This window comes from Globicephala melas, chromosome 19 (assembly GCF_963455315.2).
Source record: "Globicephala melas chromosome 19, mGloMel1.2, whole genome shotgun sequence".
Lineage (NCBI taxonomy): Eukaryota > Metazoa > Chordata > Mammalia > Artiodactyla > Delphinidae > Globicephala > Globicephala melas.
The window spans coordinates 2,340,580-2,367,085 of NC_083332.1; the positions used below are offsets into that span (position 1 = coordinate 2,340,580).

Consider the following 26,506-nt stretch of genomic DNA (forward strand, 5'->3'; position numbering starts at 1 on the left):
ACTATGAGTTTTCATTAGGTTAGTAAAACGGAGGAAATGTTAAAGAACAGGCTGTGAAGGAAGGGAAAGAGAAAGCAAGGATGGTCTCTTCTCAGAGGACAGTAACAAAGAAAACTAATGATGGGTTAGAAAGTACAATAGTGCTCTCATTCTGCCCAATAATGATTAAGAATGGGGAGATAACCACTACCCTAAGCACAGTGGGAAGTTCCAACTTAGCAAGAGAAAAGGAACATAAGGAAAGGAAAAGACCAAGAAAACATAAATAGTACAAAGTAAAATGAAAGGAATAAGGTGGAGTTATTACACTAAATAAAAATGTGGGGCTTCCCTGGTGGCGCAGTGGTTGAGAGTCTGCCTGCCGATGCAGGGGACACAGGTTTGCGCCCTGGTCTGGGAAGATCCCGCATGCCGCGGAGCGGCTGGGCCCGTGAGCCATGGCCGCTGAGCCTGCGCGTCCAGAGCCTGTGCTCCGCAACGGGAGAGGCCACAACAGTGAGAGGCCTGTGTACCGGAAAAAAAAAAAAAAAGTGAATTTCCCTACAGAAAAAGCAATTTGTATTTTGAGTTATTAAAAAATTAGCTATATGTTTTCTTATAAGAAATAACTAAAACGACAGAGGTTGAAAATAAATGGATGGGCAAAAATATACCAAGTAAACAAGGATAAATCATTATTATTAGTGTTACACAGTATGGAAATAAAATACCAAAAGGATTATACTAGGCCAAGGTTGGCAAACTTCTTATCTAGAGGGCCAGATAGGAAATAAATAGGCATTGTGGCCATAGTCCTTGTTGCAACCACTCAGCTCTACTGTTGTAGACAATATGTAAATAAATGAACATGACTGTGTTCCAATAAAACTTTATTTATAAAACAGGCAGCAGGCCAGATTTGGTTTGTTGACCCCTACACTTAGCAGAGTAGGATATTGTTTAGTGATAAAAGTATGATTCTTAAATAGGGATTAAGTTATATGTCTTTATAGATCAAACAACATAAAGTAAAAAATCTCTGGATATTCAAGATTGTGGTTAAAAAATTCAATTTTAGGAAATTCTGATCCAGTATACCAAATTATATAAGAATGTGGAGAATTTTATCATTATAATCTACTGCTTAAATAGAATCTAGTATCCAAAAAAGAATATACATTATTTTTCAATGTTATGGAACATATACAAAAATCAATCCTGTACTTAGCCACAAAGAAAAATGCTAAATACAAAAAAGTAGATACTTTCAGGCCACATTTACCAATCATAATAAAATAAAATTTGAAGTTACATCACTTAGGATGTTTTCAGCTCAAGTTTACAAAATGTCCAACTAAAAGTAACTTCAGCAATAAAGGTTTATTTTTCTTAGATAACAAGGCATCTAAGAGACAGTTCCAAATTGGCCTCATAGCTCAGTGTTAGGGTGCTGGGTCAGCTTCTTTGAGGTCCTTTCTTTTCTGCTCTTGGTTCCAAGATGGCTGCAGCAGCTCCAGGCATCAAGTTCTCAGAGGAAAATGTTTAAAAGCAAGAAATGAAAGAGGAGGGAGTCTTCCTAATGTATCTGTCTCTTCTGAATGAGGAAGATCTTTCCCAGAAGGCCCTGTAGATCCCTAGAACATACTGGCCATACACTGGAACATCTGGGCCATCTTGAGCTGCAAAGCGGGCTGAAAATTAGCATGTGACATCTGCAGCTTCTAAGACAAGACACAGATGCTGCCAATAGGAATGGGAATTGGGTATGGCTGCTAGGTAGGCAACCAACCCCTTCTGTCTGTGATATTATAAAAGATAATCTACAACAACCTGGAAACTAAGAAACAGTTTCCTAAATTTAGTTTACTCTTGGATCAGAAAGAAATAAAAAATGAGATTATTGTAGGATAACCACTTTCTATTTCATCATTTTCTGTTTTTGTTTTCTGTTCATTTATTCATCATCAGGGTGTTTGGTATTCTCTTTTCTGGCTTCTTAAATAGTACATTTAGTATATTTGAGTACTATCTTTCAGGTTTTCATGTTTTGCATATACTTAAAGGCCATAAAATTTCCTCTAACTTCAGCCACATCACACATTTCTTGACATGTAAAAACTCTCATTGTCATTCTGTTCATTACCACTGATGGTAACTGCATTCCTTAGTTTCTTGTTAACCCAAGAGTAATTTGGCTGGTTTTTTTCTTTTTAATTTCCAATAAAATTCACACTTGGCTATTGTTAAAATTATTACACTGTGGTGAGAAAGTGTGATTCTGGTGTGTGTTAGAGACAAAATTTTTTCCAACCTTTTCGTCTTTGACAATCATGGTCTAAAAAATTTGCATCCGTATAATTTTTCTTCAATATGAATTTTATTACTCAGGATAAAGGACAACTCTGAATAAAGGAATTCTCACTTGCATTACATTCTTCATGTCTTTCTCCAAGATAAAAAGAGTAAGTTGTGATTAGCCTAAGCTAATGGACTCTTCCCATTATTTCCATTCATATGGTTGCTTGCTAACATAAATTCTCTGATGATTAATAAGGGATAAGTGCTGATGGAAGGTTTTTCTACATTTATTAAATTCACTTGTGTTTCTCTATTATGCATTCTCTGATGTTGAATGGTAGTTGAGTCATGATTTAAAGTCCTCCCACATTCCTTATATTCATAGGGCTTTTCCTCAGTATGAATTACCTGATGTTGAATCAGTTGTGAGCAATGGCTGAAGGCTTTCCCACATTCCTTACATTCATATGGTTTCTCACCCGTATGAATTCTATAATGTACAGTAAGATGTGAGACCCGTTTGAAAGCCCTACCACATACCTTACATTGGTAGGGTTTCTCTCCTGTGTGAATTCTCTGATGTTGCTTAAGTTGTGAGTTCACCCTAAAGGCCTTCCCACATGCCTTACATTCATAGGGTTTTTCACCAGTATGAATTCTCTGATGTCGAATAAGAGTTGAGCCTTGATTAAAGGCCTTCCCACATTCTTTACATTCATAGAGTTTCTTGCCAGTGTGAATAGTGTGATGTTGAATCAACTGAGAACGATGACTAAAGGTCTTCCCACATTCCTTGCATGCATAGGGTTTTTCACCAGTATGAATTCTATAATGTACTTTAAGATGTGAGATCCGATTGAAGGCCTTGCCACATTCCTTACACTGATAGGGTTTCTCACCAGTATGAATTCGTTGATGTTCAATCAACTGTGAGCTTCGACTAAAGGCCTTTGCACAATCCTTACATTCATAAGGTTTCTCACCAGTATGAACTCGCTGATGTTGTATGAAATTTGAACCAGAATTGAAGGCCTTTCCACATTCCTTACATTCATACGGTTTCTTGCCAGAATGAATATTCTCATGTTGAATTAGTCGTGAGCCATATTTAAAGGCTTTCCCACATTCCTTACATTTGTAGGGTTTCTCATTAGTATGAATCCCTTGATGATTAATAAGCAAGTCCTCTTGCCAGAAGTCTTTTCTACATTCATTATATCCATAGGGTTTTTCTCCAATATGAATTTTCTGATAAAAAGTAAGAGATGCTTGCTGGTCAAAAGTGGACATTTCTTCATTATCAATTATCATTTGACTCAAATGTCCATCTGGATTTCCCTCTTGCCTGTCAAACTGACTTCTGCATTCCCAATCATCTTGGAAACTTGAGCACTCAAAACCATAACTTGTAAGGCTTTCCATTATCTGCCACCGGGGTGACTGTACTTCATAACTGTGCTGCTTTGGAGATAATACCTTAGTATCATACCTGGACTCCAATACTGAAAAAGAACAAAACAAGTATGTATTTGTTTTTTCCTTTTCCAGAAAAAGTAACTTCTATAGTAAAAACTGGAAAGTTCAGACTCAGGGTATCTGTAAGCTCTTGAATGTGACTAAGAAATTAGAAAATGGAGTAGAACACAGAAAGAGGAAATACCATAAAGATGAATGAGGTAATCAGAGAGATTATAAGAGTAGTTCTAAAATGTTAGTGTGGATCAGAATCACCACTGAACCATGGCTTTAAAAAATGAATGTTTCTATGAAACCCTAGAAAAGACACATATGAGTAAGAGAAAGCAAATCATTTGTTGCCAGGGGCTGGGGGGGTAAGAGCAACTGTGTGGGAAAGAGCATAGGGAACTTTTCAGGGTGATAAATATATTCTCTATCTTGTCTGTGGCGGTGGTCATGTAAGTGTATACATTTGTCAGTAGCCATTAAAATATTGTACTTAAGATGCATGCATTTAATTTAATATAAATTATACCTCAATAAAGTAGATTTTTAAAAATGATGGAGAGGGGTGACTGGATACTTCTCTGGCCAGAAGAACATGACGGTGCATCTGCTTGACAGGGGATGTGGTGTTATAGGAGGGCTATTTTCACATGTCCACTGGAAGGTGTAATAACACAGCTGTGGCCTCCTGCTGTAATGCTTTCTGTCTCTGAAGTTTAGCTGAACACCGTGGCTAGAGCTAATGTCAGCTGGACCAGTCTCTCCTGGACTTTTCCACTGCCTAAAAGAGTCCTTGGAAAAAGAAGGGCCTTGTTCCTTGTTTAGAAGATTAGGCCCAAATTTAATAGGGGTGACCTCTTCCAGAGCAATATTCTTTGCTGGTTATTCAAACTGCAAGGAAAGGCTGAATGGTGTATTTGATCTTGATTCTACCTGGTACATGATTTCCGTACAGTGGCCCGTTTTACTGCAGTCACAGAAATCAGTCCCATTTGGTTAATAAAGAATTGGTTTCAGCTTCATGCAAGGAACTATGGGGAAAAGTGAATGGGTGCTTTTGAATGTATTCACAAGTTACAGACAGAAGGCCAAAGGGGACTTTATAGGGGCACGTCTGCTTCCTGTGGTAGCATATCAGAGACCACTCTTGGTTTTTTTGTGAAATTATTAAGCAAAAACTACTGGAATAAAAGATTACTTTGACAATGCAAGATGATGAAAAGTCTGTGAAAGAAGTATCAATTTTCTGGGAATGATGCTGCTGTCGCCTCAAAAATTTGCACCACGTGAAGTTGTAAGAACAAAAAGAGTGAAAAGAGCAAAAAGTAGAGGTATTTTTTCAGACACCATGTTTGGTTGTTGAAGAGGGAAGCTCTCTTTACGGGTCTCTTTATTGTGCTCTAACAACTGTGCTAAGACAGATTCCAAACACATCCATTATAATGGCTACCTATGAACTGGTGGTCCATCTACTCAATGGTTAGCAACATCTGGCTGCCATCCTATAAAGAAGGGACCAAAAGATTGCAGTGGACCATGGAATATTAAAGCCAGACTGGTGGACAGAAGAAAATTAGTTTGGGAATGTAACTATGCCCTAATGGAAATCTGGTTTTAAGAACTAAAGTGATAACACATTACTTGGTCTTTTTGGCAATATGAAAAAAACTGCTGCCTCTAAGGACATGCCATTAAAAGCACTCCTCTCTCCAAAATGCCATATTTTCTGTCACAGACATCAGACACAGTTGAGTTTTGCTGATTTATGGTGGTCAGAGTACAGTGTTTATTCCATGAGGACTTTGCACTCATCTGGATTAAGCCATCTCTAATCATATATTGTGCTATAACTATACAAAGATAGTACTAATTTTCTAATTTCTGGCTTCTGTTCTACTTCATGTAAAGTTGCAAAATAGCAACAATAATAATGAGGTCCTCTGTATTATTTTTATATTTTCCAGATAGGATCTGCTGCAGTTTTTTTAGAAGCTGATTATTTAGCATTAGTAGTTACTGTTTTTAACAACAAATGAAATAATGTCTTAAAATCTTATGTATAGACTTAGCATTAAAATGTTTTGGTTTCCTCATATGGAAACTCAAAGGATCCCAAATGGCCAAAACAATCTTGAAAAGGAAGAACAAAGTTGGAGGCCTCTCTCACTTCCTGATTTCAAAGCATATTAAAGAGCTACAGTAATCAAAACAGTATGGTACTGGCATAAAGGAAAACATAAAGACCAGTGGAACAGAATAGAGAGCGCATAAGTAAACCCATATACATATTGTCAAATGATCTTCAACAAGGATGCCAAGACCACACAATGAGGAAAGGACAGGCTCTTCAACAAATGGGGCTGAGGAAATTGGATATTCACATGCAAAAGAAAGAAGTAGGACCCTTACTTTATACCACATTTAAAAAAATAACTCAAAATGGATTAAAGACCTAAACCTAAGACTTAAAACTATAAACTAGAAGAAAACATAGGGGAAAAGCTTCATGACACTGTATCTGGCAATGGTTTTTTGGATATGGTAACAAAAGCACAGGCACCAAAAGCAAAATAGACAAATGGGACTATATCAAACTTAAAAACTTCTGTGCATCAAAGGAAAAAAATCAACACAGTGTAAAGGCAACCTACAGAATGGAAGAAAATATCTGCAAACCATATTACTGGTAAGAGGTTAATAGACAATATAAAGAACTCCTAAAACTCAACAAAAAACACAAATAACCTGATTTTAAAATGGGCAAAGGACTTGAATAGACATTTCTCCAAAGAAGACATATAGATGGCCAACAGGCGTACGAAAAGATGCTCAACATCACTTATCATTTGAGAAATGTAAATCAAAACTATAATGAGATACTGCCTCACAGCCATTAGGATGGCCACTATTAAAAAAAAAAAAAGTGTTGATAGGGTGTGGAGAAATTGGAGCCCTTGTGCACTGTTGGTGGGAATGGAGAATGGTGCCGTCACAATGGAAAATAGTATAGTGGCTCTTTAAAAATTTAAAAACAGAATTACCATGTGATCCAGAAATTCTACTTTTGGGTATATATCCAAAAGAATTGAAAGCGGAATCTGAAAGAGATACCTGCACACCCATGTTCACTGCAACTTTATTCACGATAGCCAAGATGTAGAAGCAACCCAAATGTCCATTGACAGATGAATGGATTAAAAAATTGTGGCATATACATACAGCCTTAAAATGGAATGAAATCCTGTCACATGCTACATTATGGGTCACCCTTAAGGACATCACGCTAAGTGAAAGAAACCAGACACAAAATGCCACATATTGTATGATTTATGCGAAATATCCACAATAAGCAAATCCATAGAGACAGAAAGCAGATTAGTGGTTGCCAAGCACTGGGGGGGAGGAGGAATGAGGAATGACTGCTTAATGGGTATGTGTTTCCTTCTGGGGTATGTCTAGGAAAAACACACTTCTCAACACCATTCTACTCTCCACACTTCACTTCTGACACTTCTGGTCACCAAATGTGTGTGGGTTTTTCGCTTACACCAAGCAGCCCTCCATCTCTCTGGTAGATACTGATTGGGCAACCTACAAATTCAATTCTGACACTATCTTGCTGCAGATCTCACAGATTAAGGGCTCAGTCTCACAAGACTGCCCCTACCAGCGCCCCACCCCCCATAAATGGAAGTTCCCACAACCCCCTCCATGGGTTTTAATCATTTGCTAGAATGGCTTGCAGAATTTAGGAAAACAGTTTACTTACTATATTACCAGTTTATTACAAAGGATGTAACTTACGACTAGCCAGACAGAAGAGATGCATCAGGCAAGATGTGGGGAAAGGCTTTGGAGCTTCCATACCACCTCTGGGCACACCACCCTCCCAGCACCTCCATGTGTTCGGCAAACTGGAAGCTCTCTGAACCCCATACTTCAGGGACTTTTATGGAAACCTCACTACGTAGGCATGATTGATCAAATCATTGGCCATCAGTGATTAACTCAACCTCCAGCACCCCCTTTCCTGGGGTTGGGGGTGGAGCTGACAGTTCCAACCCTTTAATCACATAATTGGTTCCCCTCTCAACCAGCCCCCATCCTGAAGCTATCCAGGAGACCCCAGCCACCAGTCATCTAATTAGCATATAAGAAGACACATATGACTCTGGAGATTCCAAGGGTTTTAAGACTTGTGTGCCAAAAAACAGGGATGAAGAACAAATATATATTTCTTATTATAAATCACAATATCACAGGGTGATAAAAATATTCTGAAACTAGATAATGGTGAATGTACTAAATGCCAATGAACTATATATACACTTTAATAAGGTGAATTTTGTTATGTATATTTTACCATAAGTTAAAAAAATTTTAAAACATTTTCCATAAAAACTATAAATGAAATAAAAAATTAAAAAAAATAAAATAAAATAGAAATGCAACACTTGAATGTTAGATTCAGTATTCAGTATCAGGAGTTCAGTATTAGGAAACCTATTCATATAATGCAGATTTTATAGATGGAAAGAAAAAAACACTTAATAAAATATGAAAAGGTGGATCTTCTTTAACCTAAGAAAATACCCCTATCTCATTCCTATGGCTGATATTATGCTTAATGAAAGACACTATAAATATTCCTATTAAGGTCAAGAACAAGATTAGTATGTAAAACCCCTCTTAACAGTGTTCTGCGGGTACTACATAATCAGCATCCTAATCAGGCAAGAGAAAACAACCTGCAAGGTATAAAAATGTAAAAACATTATCACCATTTGCAGATGATATAATTGAATACTTGGAAAACTCAAGAGAGTTACATAAAAAACTGTCATAAACAATGAGAAAATTCAGTAAGTTGGGTTAGCTACAAAATTCATCTGAAGATGTGAATGGCTTCTGTCATATATAAAAAAATAACCAGTTGGAGTATAAAATGGATGAATGCCATATTAGTCTATATTATAGATTATGCCCGTAACAGCAATAAATATAAACTACCTAGGCATAAATGTAATAAGACACATATAAGATCTATATGAAGAAAATGTTAAAACCTTAATCAGGGATGGACATAAATGAAAGGAAAAACCTGTCGTGTTCTTCAATAGAAGACTCCGCATAATAAAATCAGTTTTCTCCTAAATTAATCTATAAATTTACAGTGATCACAGTAATAAAAATTGCATGATTGTTTTTTTTTTTTTTGAAAGCAAATATTCTGATTCTAGGGTTTGGATAGAAAAGTAAATGAGACTAGCCAGGAAAACTGAAAAATAAGAATGAAGAGGTACTAATTGTACCAGATATTTAAAACATTTAAACTCTTAATAAATTAAAACCATAATGGTATAGACACATGGTTAGAGAGATTAATGAGCTAGAACAGAAAGTCCAAAAATAGATCCAAACACAGAGGTGATAAAGCAGACGACAAAGGTGGCTTTATACATTAGTGGTGAAGAGATAAATGCTGTTTCAATAAGTGGATAATAATCTGGAAAATAACATGAAATCACATCTTACACTGGGAAAAATTCCATATGGATCATAAATTTCAGCATAAATAAGCTAGAAAAATATCACAGGAGACTCAAAACCTCAGAGGGTGAAGCTCCCTTTAAATATGACACAAACCCACATATCTAAGGAGTAAACAAATTGAGCACCTCAAACAAACACATGCTGTCAAAACTCAAACGACAAAAGCAAAAAAATCTGTTCTGTGACATTTCAGGTGTGGTAGGCAGAATAATGGTCTCCCAGAGATGCCCATGTCCTAATTCTCGGAACCACGAATACGTTAGGTTACACGGAAGCACACAGCTTCTCTCCCTATGTTCACTCCACCCCTGATCTCACTCACTCCAACGGGCCAACTACCACTTCAACGTGGATGAATCTACCACATCAGTAACGCTTAGTTCTTAGCTTCCCATTTGAAATTCTCTTGAATGCTGCAGAAACTGTTTATGGACATGATTTTGGTCTCGTGTCACACTGTAACTTTGGGTCTAATCAGGGAAGATTTTGCCCCCCCCCCCAGGGGACACTTGGCAATGTCTGGAGAAATTTTTGGCTTCACAAGTAAAGGGAGGCCAGGGAAGCTGCTAAACATCCTGCAATGCATAGAATGACACCCCCTCCACACGGGCCCCAACAAAGAATTATCCCACTCAAAATGTCAGTACCACTGAGGTTCAGAAATCCCCCATCCAGAACAGCAGCACCCCAGGCAGAAGGGACAGCAAGGGAAGAAGCCTCGAAACAGGAATACGCTTGATGTTTCAAAGCCAGGATGCATATACTTGTATTGTCTGCTTTCGTGCTCCCATGGCAGAGCTGAGTACTTGCAACAGAGACCACAGAGCGGGCAAAGCCTGAAACACTTAACTGTCTGGACCTTTAAACAAGACATTTACCAACCTCTATGTTAACGTAACAGCAAAGAGGCTTGTGTGGCTATAACCGAGTCAGCAGCATGGAGGGTGATAGGAAATCAAATCAGAGTGGAGGCTGCAGGGCAGATTTTCTAGAGCAACTTAGTCCAACACAAGTTTCTGTGATACTGAAAATGTTCTATTCTATTCCAGTACGGCAGCTACTAGCTACACATGGCTACTCAGCATTGGCACTGTGGCTAGGGCGACTGTGAAATGGAATTCTATGTTTCATTTTAGTTAAAATTTAAACAGCATGTGTGGCTGATGGCTACAGTACAGACACAGAGCCTTCTAGGTCATGGTATGGGTTTTAGGTTTCCTCTTGAGTGATGGGAAGTTGTGGGCAGGTTTTTTTTGTTTTGTTTTGTTTTTGTGGTACGCGGGCTTATCACTGTTGTGGCCTCTCCCGTTGCGGAGCACAGGCTCCGGACGCGCAGGCTCAGCGGCCACGGCTCATGGGCCCAGCCGCTCCGCGGCATGTGGGATCTTCCCAGACCGGGGCACGAACCCGTGTCCCCTGCATCAGCATGCGGACTCTCAACCACTGTGCCACCAGGGAAGCCCTGTGGGCAGGTTTTGAGCAGAAATGTGATACACCTTCACTGAAGTTTTGAGACGGTCCAGCTGCTGTGTGGAGAATGCACTGTAGTGGACAACCGTGCAGGCAGAGGCATGGGGAGGAGGCTACTGCAGTAGTCCAAGTGGCGCTGGGGACGTGGGTGGTAGCAGTGTTGTTTGTTGGCAAGAAGTGGTTAAATTCTGGATATATTTCAAGGCAGCGTGAACAGGATTTCCTGACAGACTGAATACATGTGTGAGACAGAAAAGTCAAGGGTGCTTCAGCAGTTTTTGACTTGAGCAATTAGAATAGAGTCCCCTGTTACTGAAGTGCAGAAGAAAGGGGGAAGAGTATATTTGTTAGGAAGGATCAAGGACTCCCTTTTGGACTTAAGCTCAAAGTGTCTGGTGAACATCCAAGTGGAGTTGATGAGAAGGCTGTAGGATATAGGTATCTGGAGTTTTAAGGGAGAAGCTGAACGTGAAGGTAATAATTTGTGTTGTCCAAAAGAACTTTCTCCAGTGATGGAAATATTCTGTATCTGCATTGTCCAATACTGTAGCCACAAGCCACAAAATTGCTATGGAACATTTGAAATGTGGCAAGTGCAACTGAGGTACTGAATTTTAAAGTGTATTTAATTGTAGGGAATTCCCTGGCGGTCCAGTACTTAGGACTCCATACTTTCACTGCCAGGGGCTCAGGTTTGATCCCTGGTCCAGGAACTAAGATCCCACAAGCCACGCGCCATGCCCCCCACCCCAAAAGTATTTAATTGTAATGAATTTAAATTTCGATGGCCACATGTGGCCAGTGGCTCCACATTAGACAGCACAGGTGTGAGTGGTACGTATAGCATGGTCACGGAGAAGGTCCTGGGGAATGGAAATAAACAGAAGAGGCCCAAGTCTGAGCCCTGGGGTGCTCCAGCTTTTACAGAAAATGAGAAGATCCAACAAAGGAGGTTGAGGATGGTTAATGAGGTAGGTGAGAACAAGAGGTAGTGATGACCCAGATATACATAAATGTTTCAGGAAGGAAGGAACAACCACTTTTGTCAAATACTGATGATAAGCTAAGGAAGATGATGACTGAGACCAGACCTCTGAGTTTGGCAACTTGGAAGGAAAATTTTCTAACTCAAAAGGACTGCCTCCTCACCAGCCAGCTAGACAGTTATCTGCAGTGGGTTCTCTCTCCCCACACATGCCTCACTCACCTGGGCACTGGCCTCCTGTCGCTACTTTCTCCACCATCCAGGGCTCTCTGCCTTGTTCCAGGAAGGAGATCACATCAGGTTTGGAAATGGCAAAACCTGGATGTGAGAAGAAAACATGCCATGCAGTTACAGTGCGGGGCCCCAGAATTCAGACCTAGGGCCTGGTTATCGAGCAGGAGAGGCAGTTGCAGGACGGGCCAGGGGAATATGTGAGTCACCTGAAGGCTGAGGAAGATGTAGCTTCAGGCCATAGAGCTACCCTTTAACCAATCAAAAGACACCCCAAAATTGGTAAGAAGGAAGAGATGTGCCCAGGGGTAACCTCCAAACTGACCACATCGCCTTACCCAGTGAGACCAGGTTGCTATAGATCTCCAACATCACATCTCTGTACAAATCCCTCTGAGCAGGCGCCAGCTGTTCCCATTCTTCTTGGGAGAAGACTACGGCCACATCCCTGAACAAGTCTGAACCCTGGAACAACAGGCAGGTATGTTACATGTGTATTTCAAGGAAATGTTTTTCACTGGGGCGAGAGGAGATGGAGGAGGTCTCTGCAAGAACGGGGTGTTCTGGTGAAAAAGAAGGCTGGGGCTGGAGGCCTTAGATGTGAACAGGTGACAGGAAAAGATGAGCACAGGTAAAAGAGATGTTCAAATATTCTTGAACTTCCCTTTTTACTACAAACCAAAGCTCTTGTACTCAGTTCTGGGATGAAAATTAAAATCCAGCCAAATGGAGTTTCTCAGTTGTGACAGTATAATCAAGCACACTGCCTACTCTGTCCTTGATATATGATAAATTCTCAATGTGAAACCTATCATTTGTACATTTATGGAGTAACAACAACAAAACCCAACAATTTTTGGTAGACTTTCCCCAAAATATTTTATTAAAAAATATTTTCTATCTTAGAAAACAGAACTTTCATTTAAGTCAAGAATTGCTTCAAGATGTAGGCTCATGATTATGTGAAAGCGTATCACAAACATTTTTCCTTATGAGAAAAATCTTCAGTGAAGATTATTAGCTGTACAGTTTTCTATCAAGTGAAATAACTGACTCAACCATTCTCTTCCTTTGGATGCAGAGGTCTCCAAGGTCAGATCTCTTAAGGCTGTTCCAAAACTATGACTACCCAGATTTTGAACATCTATCCATCTATCTATCTTTCAGTCCTCAGCTCTGCACTTTGCTTGCTTTTAAACTCAAGAAGCTGATGGAGAATAACCAAGATTCCAGTGCTCTGTTCAACTCCAAACTGGACCTTAATTCTGGCATCTTAATCTCTCCTAGATTCCCAGATAAACTTCAGTTACACACCCAGTTGCCAATACAGGAGATGTCACCCCCCACACTGAAATTGAGACCAACCAATACCAGCTTCCCTGTGTTTTTATGTGCGATCCCTCATCAGTAGCCATCACCATTTCATCAAACCTCAGTTCCTATAAGGGATGCTCTCATTTTGTGTAAGGAAATGGATTTCTTCTCCCTCTGGCCTCCCAGCAAAATACCAAGCCAACAGAAGATGTGGAATGCTATATAGAATGAATCCATGTGGGCACTGATCAGAGTGGATGGGGCTATGGGAGAGGGTACTAGCTGCCTTGTCTTTTTTTTTTAAGTTTTATTTTTGTTAAATTTTTGGCTGTGTTGGGTCTTCGTTGCTGCGTGCGGGCTTTCTCTAGTTGTGGCAAATGGGGCTATTCTTCATTGTGGTGCGAGGGCTTCTCATTGCAGTGGCTTCTCTGGTTGAGGAGCACAGGCTCTAGGTACGTGGCCTTCAGTAGTTGTGGCACATGGGCTCAGTAATTGTGGCTAGCGGGCTCTAGAGTGCAGGCTCAGTAGTTGTGGTGCACGGGCTTAGCTGCTCCGCGGCATGTGGGATCTTTCCGGAGACCAGGGCTCGAACCCGTTCCCCTGCATTGGCAGGCGGATTCTTAACCACTGCGCCACCAGGGAAGCCCTGCCTGGTCTTTTTATTCCCTAAAATGGGAACCTCTGAGAACCAGAGTCTTGGATGGAATCCAGGTGGGAAGCTTCAGGATAAGGAAAGAAAATACTTATATGATTTTAAAACTCACAAGGGACATGACTGTCAAAATTTCATGGGTTGATGGGTCCTCCTCCTGGTTTCTCTCTTAGGGAAGGGCAGAGTCCTGAGATGGCAGAGCTGAGGGAGGAAAGAGCAAACATGAGAGGCTAGGCTTGCTTCACAGCTCCCAGAATGCCACGGTGACAAATGCCCACCTCCTTTACTCCCCATCCCCCCAAATTAGAGGGAGCTGGGACAAACTGTGGCCTTTACCCAGCTCCACCCTGTTACTGATGCAAATCTGAGGTGGGGATGCTCAGACCTGGTCCAGTGACTAAGGATGGTGTCCCAAGGACAAGGAAGGCCATCCTTAGGCCAGGGAGCAAAGCCTGCCTGATCTGCATCAGCCCAGCCCACAATGAAACATTCCCAGAACCAAAGCATTTAACTCTCTCATTCCCACAATGTAACACCTTTGGAAGTCTCCCTGGCTCTTACCCTAACTTCCTAACTCACAAAGAACCTTACAGCCATACATAAGGCCTGGCAGACACAATTTTGTGGACCCTGCCTGAGTCAACAAATGTTTGCAGTGGGCAAATTAGATGGAGCAAGCCCCGTACTCCATTATCATCACATAAACGTGTCCCTGCACAGAGATACAACAGTGAGCAAAACTGTGTGCACAACATTTGCTGAAAAAACAGAACCAAAGATTAGTACCTAACAGTTCACAAGTAGGCAAGTAGTTGAATCATTTTTGGCACAGCCGTATGATGGATGCCAAGCAACTATCAAAAATGATGTGGAACAACATCAACTGACAAATATATTCACAACTGGACCCTTTGTACAACAAGAGAACATTCAGCAAAAGAAGTCAAACCCACCCACCTACTGACACACAGGCTAACCCCCCCTCCAAAAAACACCCAAAACTGGAATGGAAAACAACCAAGTGTTAACAATGATGCCATTTAACCACTTCCTGAGTTCATCAGTAAAACCGCAGTATTTTATAAAAGAGCTTAGGACAGTGCCTGGCATGTTACAAATATTTAATTCTAAGTAATGTAATATGTAAATGAAATAATGATAAGTGTTCCTTAATATCATGTAGTAAGACTTTTTCCTTATGACCACTTTTTTTAAAGCATTATTTGTATTATTTATAAATAGTCTATTACATTGGTGGCTAGTGATTTATTCAACCACTTCCCCACGGTTGGACAAATTTTCAACAAGATCCTCTAAATTGTCTCCAAGTTGCTCCTTCTAAACTAATGGTTCCAAATCTTCCGGGGTCTTGCAACTCGTTGACAATCTCATGAAACAAGACTTCGCCCCAGATCTTTTAAAAAGCACGCGAAAGAATAAATGCAAAACATCCGTTAAGTGTTTTCTGGAGGTGGGGACTCCCCCAACAGACACACCCACCTAAGGGGTCTATGGACCCGGGCTATGAGCCCTGACGGCGACAGGGAGCGCAAGCAGGGCGCGCGCCGCGGGGGACGATGGGAAGTGTAGTCCAGAGCCGGGAAAGCCGCAGACCGACGATGAAGCGAGACGTTCGTGTTCTTCCCAGGCCCGCGACCCGCCCGGCCGCGGCGCTCAGTCCTGCGTGGACTCCGGAGCGCTTGGCAAGCTCCGATGCCCCTCACCTGCCGCCTCCTCGGGTCCAGTTGCCCCCGTGGTCGCGCCCCGCGCAGCCCCAGGTGCGCTTCCCCCTCCGTACCGGCGGACTCGGGAGCCGGAAGACAGCGCAGACGCACAAAGCCCCTCGGCTGATGGGTCGCGATTGGGCCAGCGCCGCAGTCTCTTCTGGGAAACGTAGTCTCCAGGCCTAAAGGCTGGAACCAAACCGCAAGGCCGCGTCTCGCGATGATTCGGGTGGGCGGGGTGCTTATGTGCGTGGGAGGCTGTCGGGGTTACGGCAGAGCGTGTTGGGTTCCCTGAGTCGCAGGGTGAGGGTCGGTCTGTTGGGCCCGTCGTCTGCGTGTGACTGTCTCGCTGATTGCAGTTGAGTGTGTGTGACTGTGACTGGGCGCGCCGTGTTCGGTTCTCACCCGGTCGTTCAGTGTGTGACTGGGACCGTTAAACGCCAGGTACACGTTTACGTGTGGCTGTGTAAAAGTGGTATATGACAGAATTTTTCTCGTCTATTGTTAAATCACCTTTGCCGTGGAACAGCCATTTTATTGAAAGATTTAGAGAGAGGAAAAAACCCGAGAGTTCATTTGGTAACTAATTTTAAAACATTATGTCGAAATACTTGTAGATTATGAAGGAGAATGCAGAATCAGCAAAAATGTTTTAAAGGAGTTGTCAAGGAGTTTCCTGTTATGAGATGACATTTTTCGGCTAAGACCTCTAGTGCTACAACTTTGGTTTGTGAAAGCATGAGAAGCTCTGAACTTCACCCATCCCGGGACAGCGTGTTTCAGTATGGTCGGAAGTCCAATGTCCTGGTTGCCGGTCAGACCCTGTTATACCTGGTCTGTGAATGAGGAAAGCATCCCTATCCAAGGTGGTACATTTGTCCTTGACCCAGGCCCACAGTCCAGAGACCTTGCCTCTTGATTTCTCTTCGAATATGTACTCTTGTGTCTCACTTCTTGAAACACTTTTTTGAGATTTGTGCACATCCATGTTGCTGCCTATCTGGAGGATGTCTTTTTCTCTAAATTAATTTAGAAATGTAATTTAAACCCAGTAAGAATACCAGTACTGTTTCTTCATTGGAAATAGACAAGTTGATGCTAAAGTTCAAATGAAAAAATAAACATACAAAAATAGCTAAGAATACTCTGAGAAAAGAAAGCTATGGTGTATGCTAACCTGATCAGATATTAAAGCATTCTAAAAACTTCTATAATTATACCTGCTGTGTGGTATTGGCTCATGAATTGTCAGGTGGAAGAGACTAGAAAGTCCAGAAATATCAAATACAGAGGGAAATCTACTCTGTAGTAAAGGTGGCAAATCATTGGGATAAAAATGAACTTTTTAATAAATAACCTTGTGGAATAATTGGATAGTCAGTTGGAAAAAGATAGAATTGTATTTTATACAACTATTATAATAATTATAATTATAATATTTGTAAAATATAATTATTATTGTATAATTATTATACAATTACTATACAATTTTATACATACCTCACATCATGCAAAAGAATAAACTCCAAATTGATCAGAGTTCTAAACTAAACCATGCAAATAGCAGACATGTACAGAGGTGAATTCTACTATCACCTGGATGTGTGGAAAGACTTTCTAATTTCGACTTAAAAATCCAGACTTAATAAAAGACTGCTGCACTTAAAACATAAAATTAAAGCACTTATGTAAGGCAAAATACACCACGAACAAAGGCAAAAGACAGATGGCAAAATCTTTACAAATTTATAAATCTCAGATAAGGAGCTAATATTCCTAATATATAAAGACAAAAAGCCAGAAAATGCAAGCAATCTCTGAACTCAACTTAGTAGATTGTTTTTCCTAATAGCTTTGGTGTAGTGATTTTGAAACTGTTTTGTGTGCATCATAGGATTGAGCAAATGAATAAATATATAGATTTTTTGGGAGCCAGTGTTTTACTGTGGGAAAAGAGAGATATAAAAAAGGATAATGGAAGGTAAGGAAGAACCCTGTGATGTTGGGTTGGTGTGAACTCATGATTAAAAGTGTGTCTGTATACCTCACCCAGATCAGTGTTAACACCCATAGTGAGGGCATGCTGATATCATTTACTTTTGCTAAGATGTGGACAGTTTACCTCTATGGTCTTCCTCCCCAAAACGCATAACCCCAGTTTGATGAGAGAACATCAGACAAATGCCAGTTCAGGGACGTTAGACAAAATATCTGACTCAAACTCCTCAAAACTGTGAAGGTCATTGAAAATGAGGAAAGTCTTAGAAACCATCACAAATAAAAGAAGCCTAAGGGGACACAACTACACTAAAAATAATGTATCCTGAATAAGATCCTGGAACAGAAAACGGACATTAGATAAAAACTAAGAAAAAATAAAGTGTGGACTTTAGTTAATAATAATGTATCAATGTTGGCTCATTGTTAAACATAAAACAGATTAATGATAGGGGAAACTGGGTGCAGAGTATGTGGGAATCTTCTGTACTATCTTTGAAGTTTTTCTGTAAATCAAAAACTTCTAAAATAAAGTTTATTTAAATTAACTAGTCTTACTATTACTTTAAAAAAAAGTATTTATGTACTTATGTATTTTCTACGTTTCTATTTGGTGAATGGGCCTGGAAGCAATGATGCCTCAGTAGCAATAAGCAGATCTTGGTCTTTAAATACAATTCTCTAATAAAAGGAACCAAAGCTTCTTGGGGTAATGTCTGATTCCAGGACGATGGCAGGGAAAGTACAAGAGGAGTATGGAATATCTTCTTGTGCCAAAAAGTAGGGAGATGCTCAAAAAACATCACAGAGGATTCCCTGCTCACAACTGTGATGGTGTGATAGTACTAAACTAGGTAACATGTAGGAAACAAGTTTTTTCAGATATTGGACAACTGGTAGTGCAAGACTTTGATCCCCAAGAGAGGGAAGAATAAATGAGTTCCTACAGCTGCAATGGCTTTCTCCCTGGAGGCATATTCCAGACAATGCAGGAAGGAGGAACGCAAGCACAGCGCAACAGATTTACTAAAGTGAGACAACAGAACTTGGGGAAACTGAAGTAACTGGAATTTGCCGAGCAGAGCGTGGAAGAGCAAGGAAGAGGAAGGAGGGAGATACTCTGACAAAGAGCTCCAGAAATATGCATGAGTCTCCCTGAGTTTTTGGCTGAAAGCTAAGCTGCACATAGATCTATTTAAAGTGAAATTCTAGAACATGCAAAACTGTAGGGACAGAAAGTAGATCAGTGGTTGCTTTGGTCTGGGGTCCAGGGAAAGTCAGAAAAGGAATAGAAGAGGAATTTGGGGGATGATGGAAACCTCCCATATCTTTATTGAGGTGATGATTTCATGGATGTATATGTTTGTCAAAGCTCTTTGACGTATATTCTTCAGGATTCAGCTTGAAGGGGGCTTCTGTGGGCAAAACCAGGACAATTGAAGCATCAATATAATTAGAGTAGCAGTATTAGTCAAAATATTTCATATGTCCATACTAAAATAAATGATGAATTAATGAGATGAGAAAGAACTTACAGAATTCCAACTAATAAATGTAGAAGGAATGATAGAGTTAGAAAATATCTTTCAACCATCATGGTAGTAATTGATTCAGGCAGAAATCTCATTGATTATAAATCTGTTGCTAAAGATTGATGATGAACAGGATATTTTTGTAGTCTCAAATTATCTCCCCACAGATGACTTGCTACAAAACCAAAAATACTTTAGCGTGATCACAGTTAATCAAATGATTTGAATTTGCAACTGTCTTCTGGACTGTAGGTTCTCGAGGTGTGAAATTCAAACTTGCTGTGCTCAGTCACTTCTTGATTTAATATAGTAACCAGATCTTGTCTCTAAGATATTGATGTTTTGTTTATCATCAACTTTTTTTTTAATTGAGACCACCAATGGGTCTTTTCCTCCCCGCCCCCACATTTTATTTATTTATTTATTTATTTATTTTTGGCTGAGTTGTGTCTTTGTTGCTGCGCGCGGGCTTTCTCTAGTTTCAGAGAGCGGGGCTACTCTTCGTCATGGTGCGCGGGCTTCTCTTGTTGCGGAGCATGGGCTCTAGGCGTGCGGGCTTCAGTAGTTGCAGCACGTGGGCTCAGTAGTTGTGGCTCGTGGGCTCTACAGTGCAGGCTCAGTAGTTGTGGCGCACGGGCTTAGTTGCTTCTCCGCATGTGGGATCCTCCCGGACCAGGGCTTAAACCCGTGTCCCCTGCATTGGCAGGCGGATTCTTAACCACTGCGCCAACAGGGAAGTCCCTATCATGAACTTTTATTTATTTATTTATTTATTTATTTATTTATTTATTTATTTATTTATTTATTTATTTATTTATTTATTTATTTATTTATTTATTGTGGTACGCGGGCCTCTCACTGTTGTGGCCTCTCCCGTTTTGGAGCACAGGCTCCGGACGCTCAGGCTCAGTGGCCATGGCTCACGGGCACAGCCGCTCCGCGGCATGTGGGATCTTCCCGGACCGGGGCACGAACCCGTGTCCCCTGCATCGGCAGGCGGACTCTCAACCACTGTGCCACCAGGGAAGCCCGAACTTTTTACATTGATCTTTATTTTAAAAAATATTTCATTGATCTATCACGTTTTTTGATTTCTGGGGGTTTTTTTTGGTGCCCCATTAAACGTTGTGCTTGAAGGAGTGCTTCACTCACCTCACTCTAGTTGTGGCCTTGGCTTAAGCATGTTTGGGAGGGGTTGAGGAAAGGAAGGATGGAAGAACAGATGCGCTGCGGCATCTAAACTCTACCCTATTCTCAGGTTCCTGTCCCTTCTGTTCTTCGAGAAAAGTTGTTTTCTTCTCACCTCTTTGAAAGACTCCTTGGCCTTTGAAAAGCTGTCTGATTCCAACAATCCCAAACTAATCATTCTAAAAGCTGCGCTTTGTGCTTCACATATACTGACAGTGTAAAACAGATACTATTTTCCTCATTTTGACTATGAAGTAAATGGAGATGGACAAAGGTTAAATGACTTGCTAAAGGACACAGAGCTGGTGAAGTGGAGGACTTGGTATTTCCACCAAACCAGACCTTAGTACCTGTGGGTGGAGGAGATGCTGCCTCTGCCTTCTGAGTGATGAGTGAGCCAGTGTGGTGGAACCTTGGAGAAAGCATCTTCAGAGACAGAAGGCATTTGCTTCATGATGTCACAGAAGCCATGAGGCCTCTTGGAAACAGAACCAAAGAGACTGGAGCCCTGGACTCTGGGCTGGGACCTGAGGGAGACAGAGTGTGAAGGTGCCCAGAAGAGAAAGTCACTGGGCCATTCAGGCTTGTGCTGGTTATTCCAAGAAATAGCCACAAAGGATAGGTTTCTGGTCAGGGCTGTAGGGTAGGTCAGCTGGGATTCCTGAGGCTGTGAGTGTCAGGCAGCTGGATGACCCAACTGGGAACAAATTTGAATGGAACCACAAAGCCATAACAAGGCTGAAGGTGAGGAGCCCCAGGCACCAAAGTGGGGACAGGTTGTTTGTGGCTGGCCAGTATAACAGACCAGCGTCTTAACCTCTGTGGAGGTAAGATTGGGCGTTTGGTTTGGAATGTGATAGTTTGAAATGTCTGTTAGGTATATAAGTAGAAATATTGACCATGACTTCAGGGGAGATATCTGGACTGAAATCTTAAATTGAGAAATATTTTTATCGGGTAGCTATTTTGTATTCTGTTACATACTGAGGCATATCAGTTTTTGCCTTTCTACCTGTTATTTTGCTCAAAAGTTGTTTTCCTACTCCTAAATTATAAATGTCTATCTTTGTTTTTCTGTAGAACTTTATGGGAATATTTACAATGCATTTATTTCCATCTGTTTGGAATTTGTTATGCTGTAAAGTGTGATGAATCAAATACTATCTGTAAAATCTGTACTTTGAAGATTTATTAACGTTTTCTTCATGACTAATTATCAACGATTAATGTAAATATTACATGGTTATTTTAAGAGGATGACTAAAATTTTTCTCATAGTTCTTCATCTCTTTTTCTTAATTTTCATACTCCTGTTATATTTTGGGTCATTTGGATTTATTTTTTATTCTCTGATGTGGTCTTTCATAGTTTTAATTTATTTGATTTCTGTATTAGTTACCTATTGTTGTATAGCAAATTACCCCAGAACTTAATGGCTTAAACAACAGTCAACATTTATAATCTCCCACAGTGTCTGTGAGTCAGGAATTTGGGAGCAGCTTAGCTGGCTGTAATCAAGATGTCATTTAGGGCTTCAGTCAACTAAAGGCTGAACTGGGACCAGAATATCTGCTTCCAGGTGTCTCACTCATGTGGCTGGTAAGTTGGTGCTGGTTTGGGGCAAAAGGCCCTAGTTCCAGGAATTGCCTGGCAGTCCAGTGGTTAGGACTCCACACTTTCACTGCCAAGGATTCAGGTTCAATCCCTTGTCAAAAAGAGGCCCCAGTTCTACTCCATGTGGGTCTCTCCATAGCACTAAGTGTCTTTATGACATGGTGGCAAATCACCCCTAGAATGAGTGATTCAGGAGCTGCAATGAATTTTATGACCAAGTTTTGATGAAAAAATTAACGGTTGATCTAAGAAAGCAATGGAAAATTTTATTCAAGCCAACCTGAGGATTATAATTGGGGAGACACTCTTTCAGAAAGCTCTGACGACTGTTCCACCCGTTAGAGGTCAAAGCAGAGTTATGTAATTTTTTTGAGACAAAAGGTTATATGTATTATACGTGTCATTATATCAGATGACATTGACTGCGTACACAATCCAGATTTACACGTACAAAGCAAGTCATCAGTCATGGGTCATCATGCCCCTTATAAGATTGAGAAGGAAGGTTATCTCCTAAGGAGGTCTGGTTAATGCAGATGCACAATTCACAATAAAGGGGAGGGAGGAAGCCCAAAAGGGCAAAGAAAAATTTTGTTTTAAAATTTTTCTTGGCTTGCCATAAAACGTGAATTTTTATTTCATCAGAAGTCATACACTACCATACTTTGTTGGTCACGTAGACCAGTTCTGATTGAGTCAGTATGGGCAGAGACTACACAAGGGTATGAGTACTAGGAGGCAAGTATCATTGAGGGCCATTTGGGAGGCTGACTACCACAGTTTCTTTCAAGTGTTGACCTAAAAATGTACAACATGAGAGTTGTGAGTTTAAGTTTTATTCAGTCTTAACTGGATAGCCCGAGAGACACTCAGTAGCTCTGAGTGAACTCAGAGCTCCCAAGAGGTGTAGAGGAGGAGCCCTGGTATATGTATGATTTTGAGGGGCTAGGATATACATGCAACCAAGCATACATCCTGGTAAAAGATTACTGCTAATCACAAAGAACAGATATCTCACATAAATGATTTCAGTGCTTTTCTATGTATGGGAAGATGCAAGAGTCTGGGGTCATAGAAATGCTTCCTGAGATACGCATCTTAACTGTCATAAGGGCCTGTTTTGCCAAAGCACTGAGTGTCTCATACTGGTTTTTCATCCTCATTTCTCCTCAGGGTGCACTGTTGGTGGGTGACTGCAATGGGTTGAGACTTAACCCTTGTATAACTGGATGATGAGTGATACTCTTTGTTCCTTTTTTGTTCACACAAGAGTACGTGAATGTCTTGATGCCTCTCCATTCTATCAGATCCACAGCTGCCTTGTCAACCACTTCCCAAGAGATTACCCTGTACACTCTCTTGTGCCAAAATACGTATATAGTAACTCTAGCTCTCCTCTTCTATAAACCCTCAGCTACATTCGTGGTTTTGCTATATTCTTTCTCTCCATGATGGGACCTGCCATTATCACATGAATGAAATCAGCTGTGGGGAGGCCATGTCTTGCAGGGAATGTCTATGGAATAAGGAATGGAAGAAACAACAGAGTTGATTCTAACCCTATCTTAGCTACTCCCTCCCTGTATGACCATGACCATGGACGCCTCCCATAACTTTTCTGACATACAATCTCTATAAAGAAGGAAACGAAACTCTGTGGGGTTTTTGGTTTGTATACTTTTGTTGTGTTTTTCTTTTCCATTAATAGCAGTTATTCATAATTAACCCTGTGTTTTACTGTTATTACTGACAACACTATATATGGTTCTCAGATTGCATCTCTCTCGCTGGTAGAAAATTCAAACATAGTTTCAGTATTTTAATATTTTAAATATATATTTATTTGTAAAGAAAGTTTTATAGGTAATACAAATTTGAGTCCTCTAATTATTTGAGAAGGTCTTTAATTTCCCTCAAATTGTCAAGTATTTTACCTAGATCTCTTTTCATCTTTGGCTATTGTCTTTATAGCTTCTGTTGTTATCTTCACATATAAGTCTATTCAGTCTATGATTATATGACCTTATTTCAGAGGACTGTGTTTGTGTTTAAGCAGACTTATGGAGTTGTGCAACTAAACCACCTGGCACCTCTGTCCACTTATACAAGAAACTTAGGTGGTATCCTTGACTCTTACCTCATTACCCTCCCTTCATCCAATCAGATGCCAAAGCCTACTGAGTCTACCTTCTAGATAAATAGTAGTTTTTTTTTCCTAGTGAGTAGATTTTATTTGCTCAGTCCTATAGATTGAATGCCCCCCCACCCCTTCCCAAATTCATAAGTTGAAAGCCAGTCCTCAATGTTATGGTATTTGGAGGTGGGGCCTTTGGGAGGTGATTAGGTAACGAGGGTGGAACCCTCATGAATGCAATTTGTGCCCTTCAAAAGGAGGCCCCTAAAGCTCCCCCACCCCTTCCATCATGTGAGGTTACTGTGAGAAGATGGCCGTCTGTGAACCAGGAAGCTGGCCCTTACCACCTACCCAATGAGCCTCTTTCATCTGGATGTTCATCTGTACCCTTTATCATACACTTTTATACTAAATGGGTAAACGGTAAGTAAACTGTTTTCCTGAGTTCTGTGAGCCACTGTAGGAAATTAATCAAACTTGAGGAGGAGAGTCATGGAACCTCCAATTTATAGCTGATTGGTCAGAAACACAGGTGACAACTGGGGTTTGTGATTGGCAGTCTCATGGGACTGAACCCTTAATCTCTGGGATTTGATGCTATCTCCAGGTAGATAGTGTCAGAATTGAGTTACGTTTCTAGGACACCCAGCTGGTGTTGCAGAATTGCTTGGTGTGTGTGTGTGGGGGGCACCCTCACACATCTGTTGTCAGAAGTGTAGTGAAATGTTCTTTGTGAGAAGAAAGGAGACACACAGGAATGTAGGTTTTCTTTTCAACAACCTAACAAAACATGTAAGATGTATTTAAAGCAGGGCTAAGAGGGAAATTTAGAGCACTAAATGCTTACATTAGAAATAAGGAAAGGTCTTAATTAATATTCCAAGTTCGTACATCAAGAAACTAGAAGGGCAAAAATAAACCCAAACCAAGCAGAAAGAAAGAAAGAAAAGAAAGGGTTTTTTTTTTTGTAGATATAAGATAAACTTTTCCTAAAACTTACATGGAAAGGCACAGGCTGTAAAATAGCTAAACAATATTGACAAAGAATAGTGGGAGAACTCAACCCAATATCAGTGCTTAACTGTATTGCTACAGTAATCAATACACACATAGGTCAATGGAACAGAATAGAGAAACCAGAAGTAAACCCTCACTGTATGCTGAACTTATTTTAACAATTTTATTGAAAATATAATTCACATACCATGAAGTTCACCTATTCAAAGCATACAATTCAATGGTATTTCAGTATATTCACAGGGTTATGTAACTATCACAATTAAATTTAAAACATTTTCATCACCACAAAAATGAAACCCTCTATCTATTAGTGCTCATTCTTCATCTCCTCCATCATTCCAAAGCAACCACTAATTACTTTCTGAAATTTGCCTATTCTGGATATTTCAGATAAATAGACTCGTACAATATGTAGTCTTTTGTGACTGGCTTCTTTCACATAGTGTGATGTTCAAGGTTCATCCATGTAGTGTGTGTATCAGTATTTCATTACTTTTATTACTTTCGATGGCTGAATAATATGGGCATTTGTGTTGTTTCCACTCTGGCTATTATGAATAGTGCTGCTATGAACAATTTGTGTACTAGTTTTTGCATGCATGTATGTTTTTATTTTTCTTAGGTATACACCTAGGACTGAAATTGCTGGTTCATATAGTAACTCTATATCTTTATCTTTTTAAGAAACTTCTGGAATGTTTTTCCAAGGCAGCTGCTTCATTTTAAATTCCCATTAACAATGTATGAGGGGTTCAGTTTCTCCACATCCTCACCAGCACTTGTTATCTGACTTTTTGATTCTAGCCATCTTAATAGGTGTGAAGTGGTAAGTCATTTTGGTTTTGATTTGCATTTCCCCAAGGACTGATGATGCTGATCATATTTTTATGTGCTTTTGGACCTTTTGTTTATCTTCTTTGGAGAAATGTCTATTCAAATCCTTTGCCCATTTTTAAATTGTGTTAATTGTATTTTTATTAGTTACTTGTTAAGTATTCTTTACATATTCTGGATACAAGTCCTTGTCAGAACTGAATTTTTTTTTTTTTTTTTTTTTTGCGGTACGCGGGCCTCTCACTGCTGTGGCCTCTCCCGTTGCGGAGCACAGACTCTGGACGCGCAGGCTCAGCGGCCATGGCTCACGGACCCAGCCGCTCCGCGGCATGTGGGATCTTCCCGGATCAGGGCACGAACCCGTGTCCCCTGCATCAGCATGCGGACTCTCAACCACTGCGCCACCAGGGAAGCCCCTCCTTTTACTTTTTTATACATAGGAACAGTTTTCCAATTTTGCAATCTTAGTGTAATTGTAACAGCTCTGTTCCTCCTCAGAACAAAACTTAAGAAATA

At 40.4% G+C, this 26,506-nt stretch overlaps 1 protein-coding gene and 1 pseudogene across 6 annotated transcripts in view; one reads left to right on the plus strand and one right to left on the minus strand.

The window, feature by feature from the left end:
• Positions 1–15,760, minus strand: part of ZNF582 (zinc finger protein 582) — a 32,920-nt gene extending 17,160 nt beyond the window's left edge. For 2 of the 6 annotated variants that reach the window (XM_060288533.1, XM_030851253.3), the window contains exons 1-4: positions 15,447–15,760; positions 14,059–14,147; positions 12,319–12,445; positions 11,972–12,067 (exon numbers count right to left, since the gene is read on the minus strand). In XM_060288533.1, coding sequence (XP_060144516.1) covers positions 11,972–12,067; positions 12,319–12,445; positions 14,059–14,067 — 232 coding nt within the window. In that variant the 5' untranslated portion in view covers positions 14,068–14,147; positions 15,447–15,760. Of the gene's footprint in view, positions 1–739; positions 3,780–11,971; positions 12,068–12,318; positions 12,446–14,058; positions 14,148–15,446 lie in introns of those variants that run through there. The other 4 variants (XM_060288530.1, XM_060288531.1, XM_060288532.1 and 1 more) reach the window with 4 other exon arrangements.
• On the plus strand, positions 4,337–5,250 carry LOC115849714 (solute carrier family 25 member 36 pseudogene; annotated as a pseudogene).
• Positions 15,761–26,506: the final 10,746 nt, after the last annotated feature.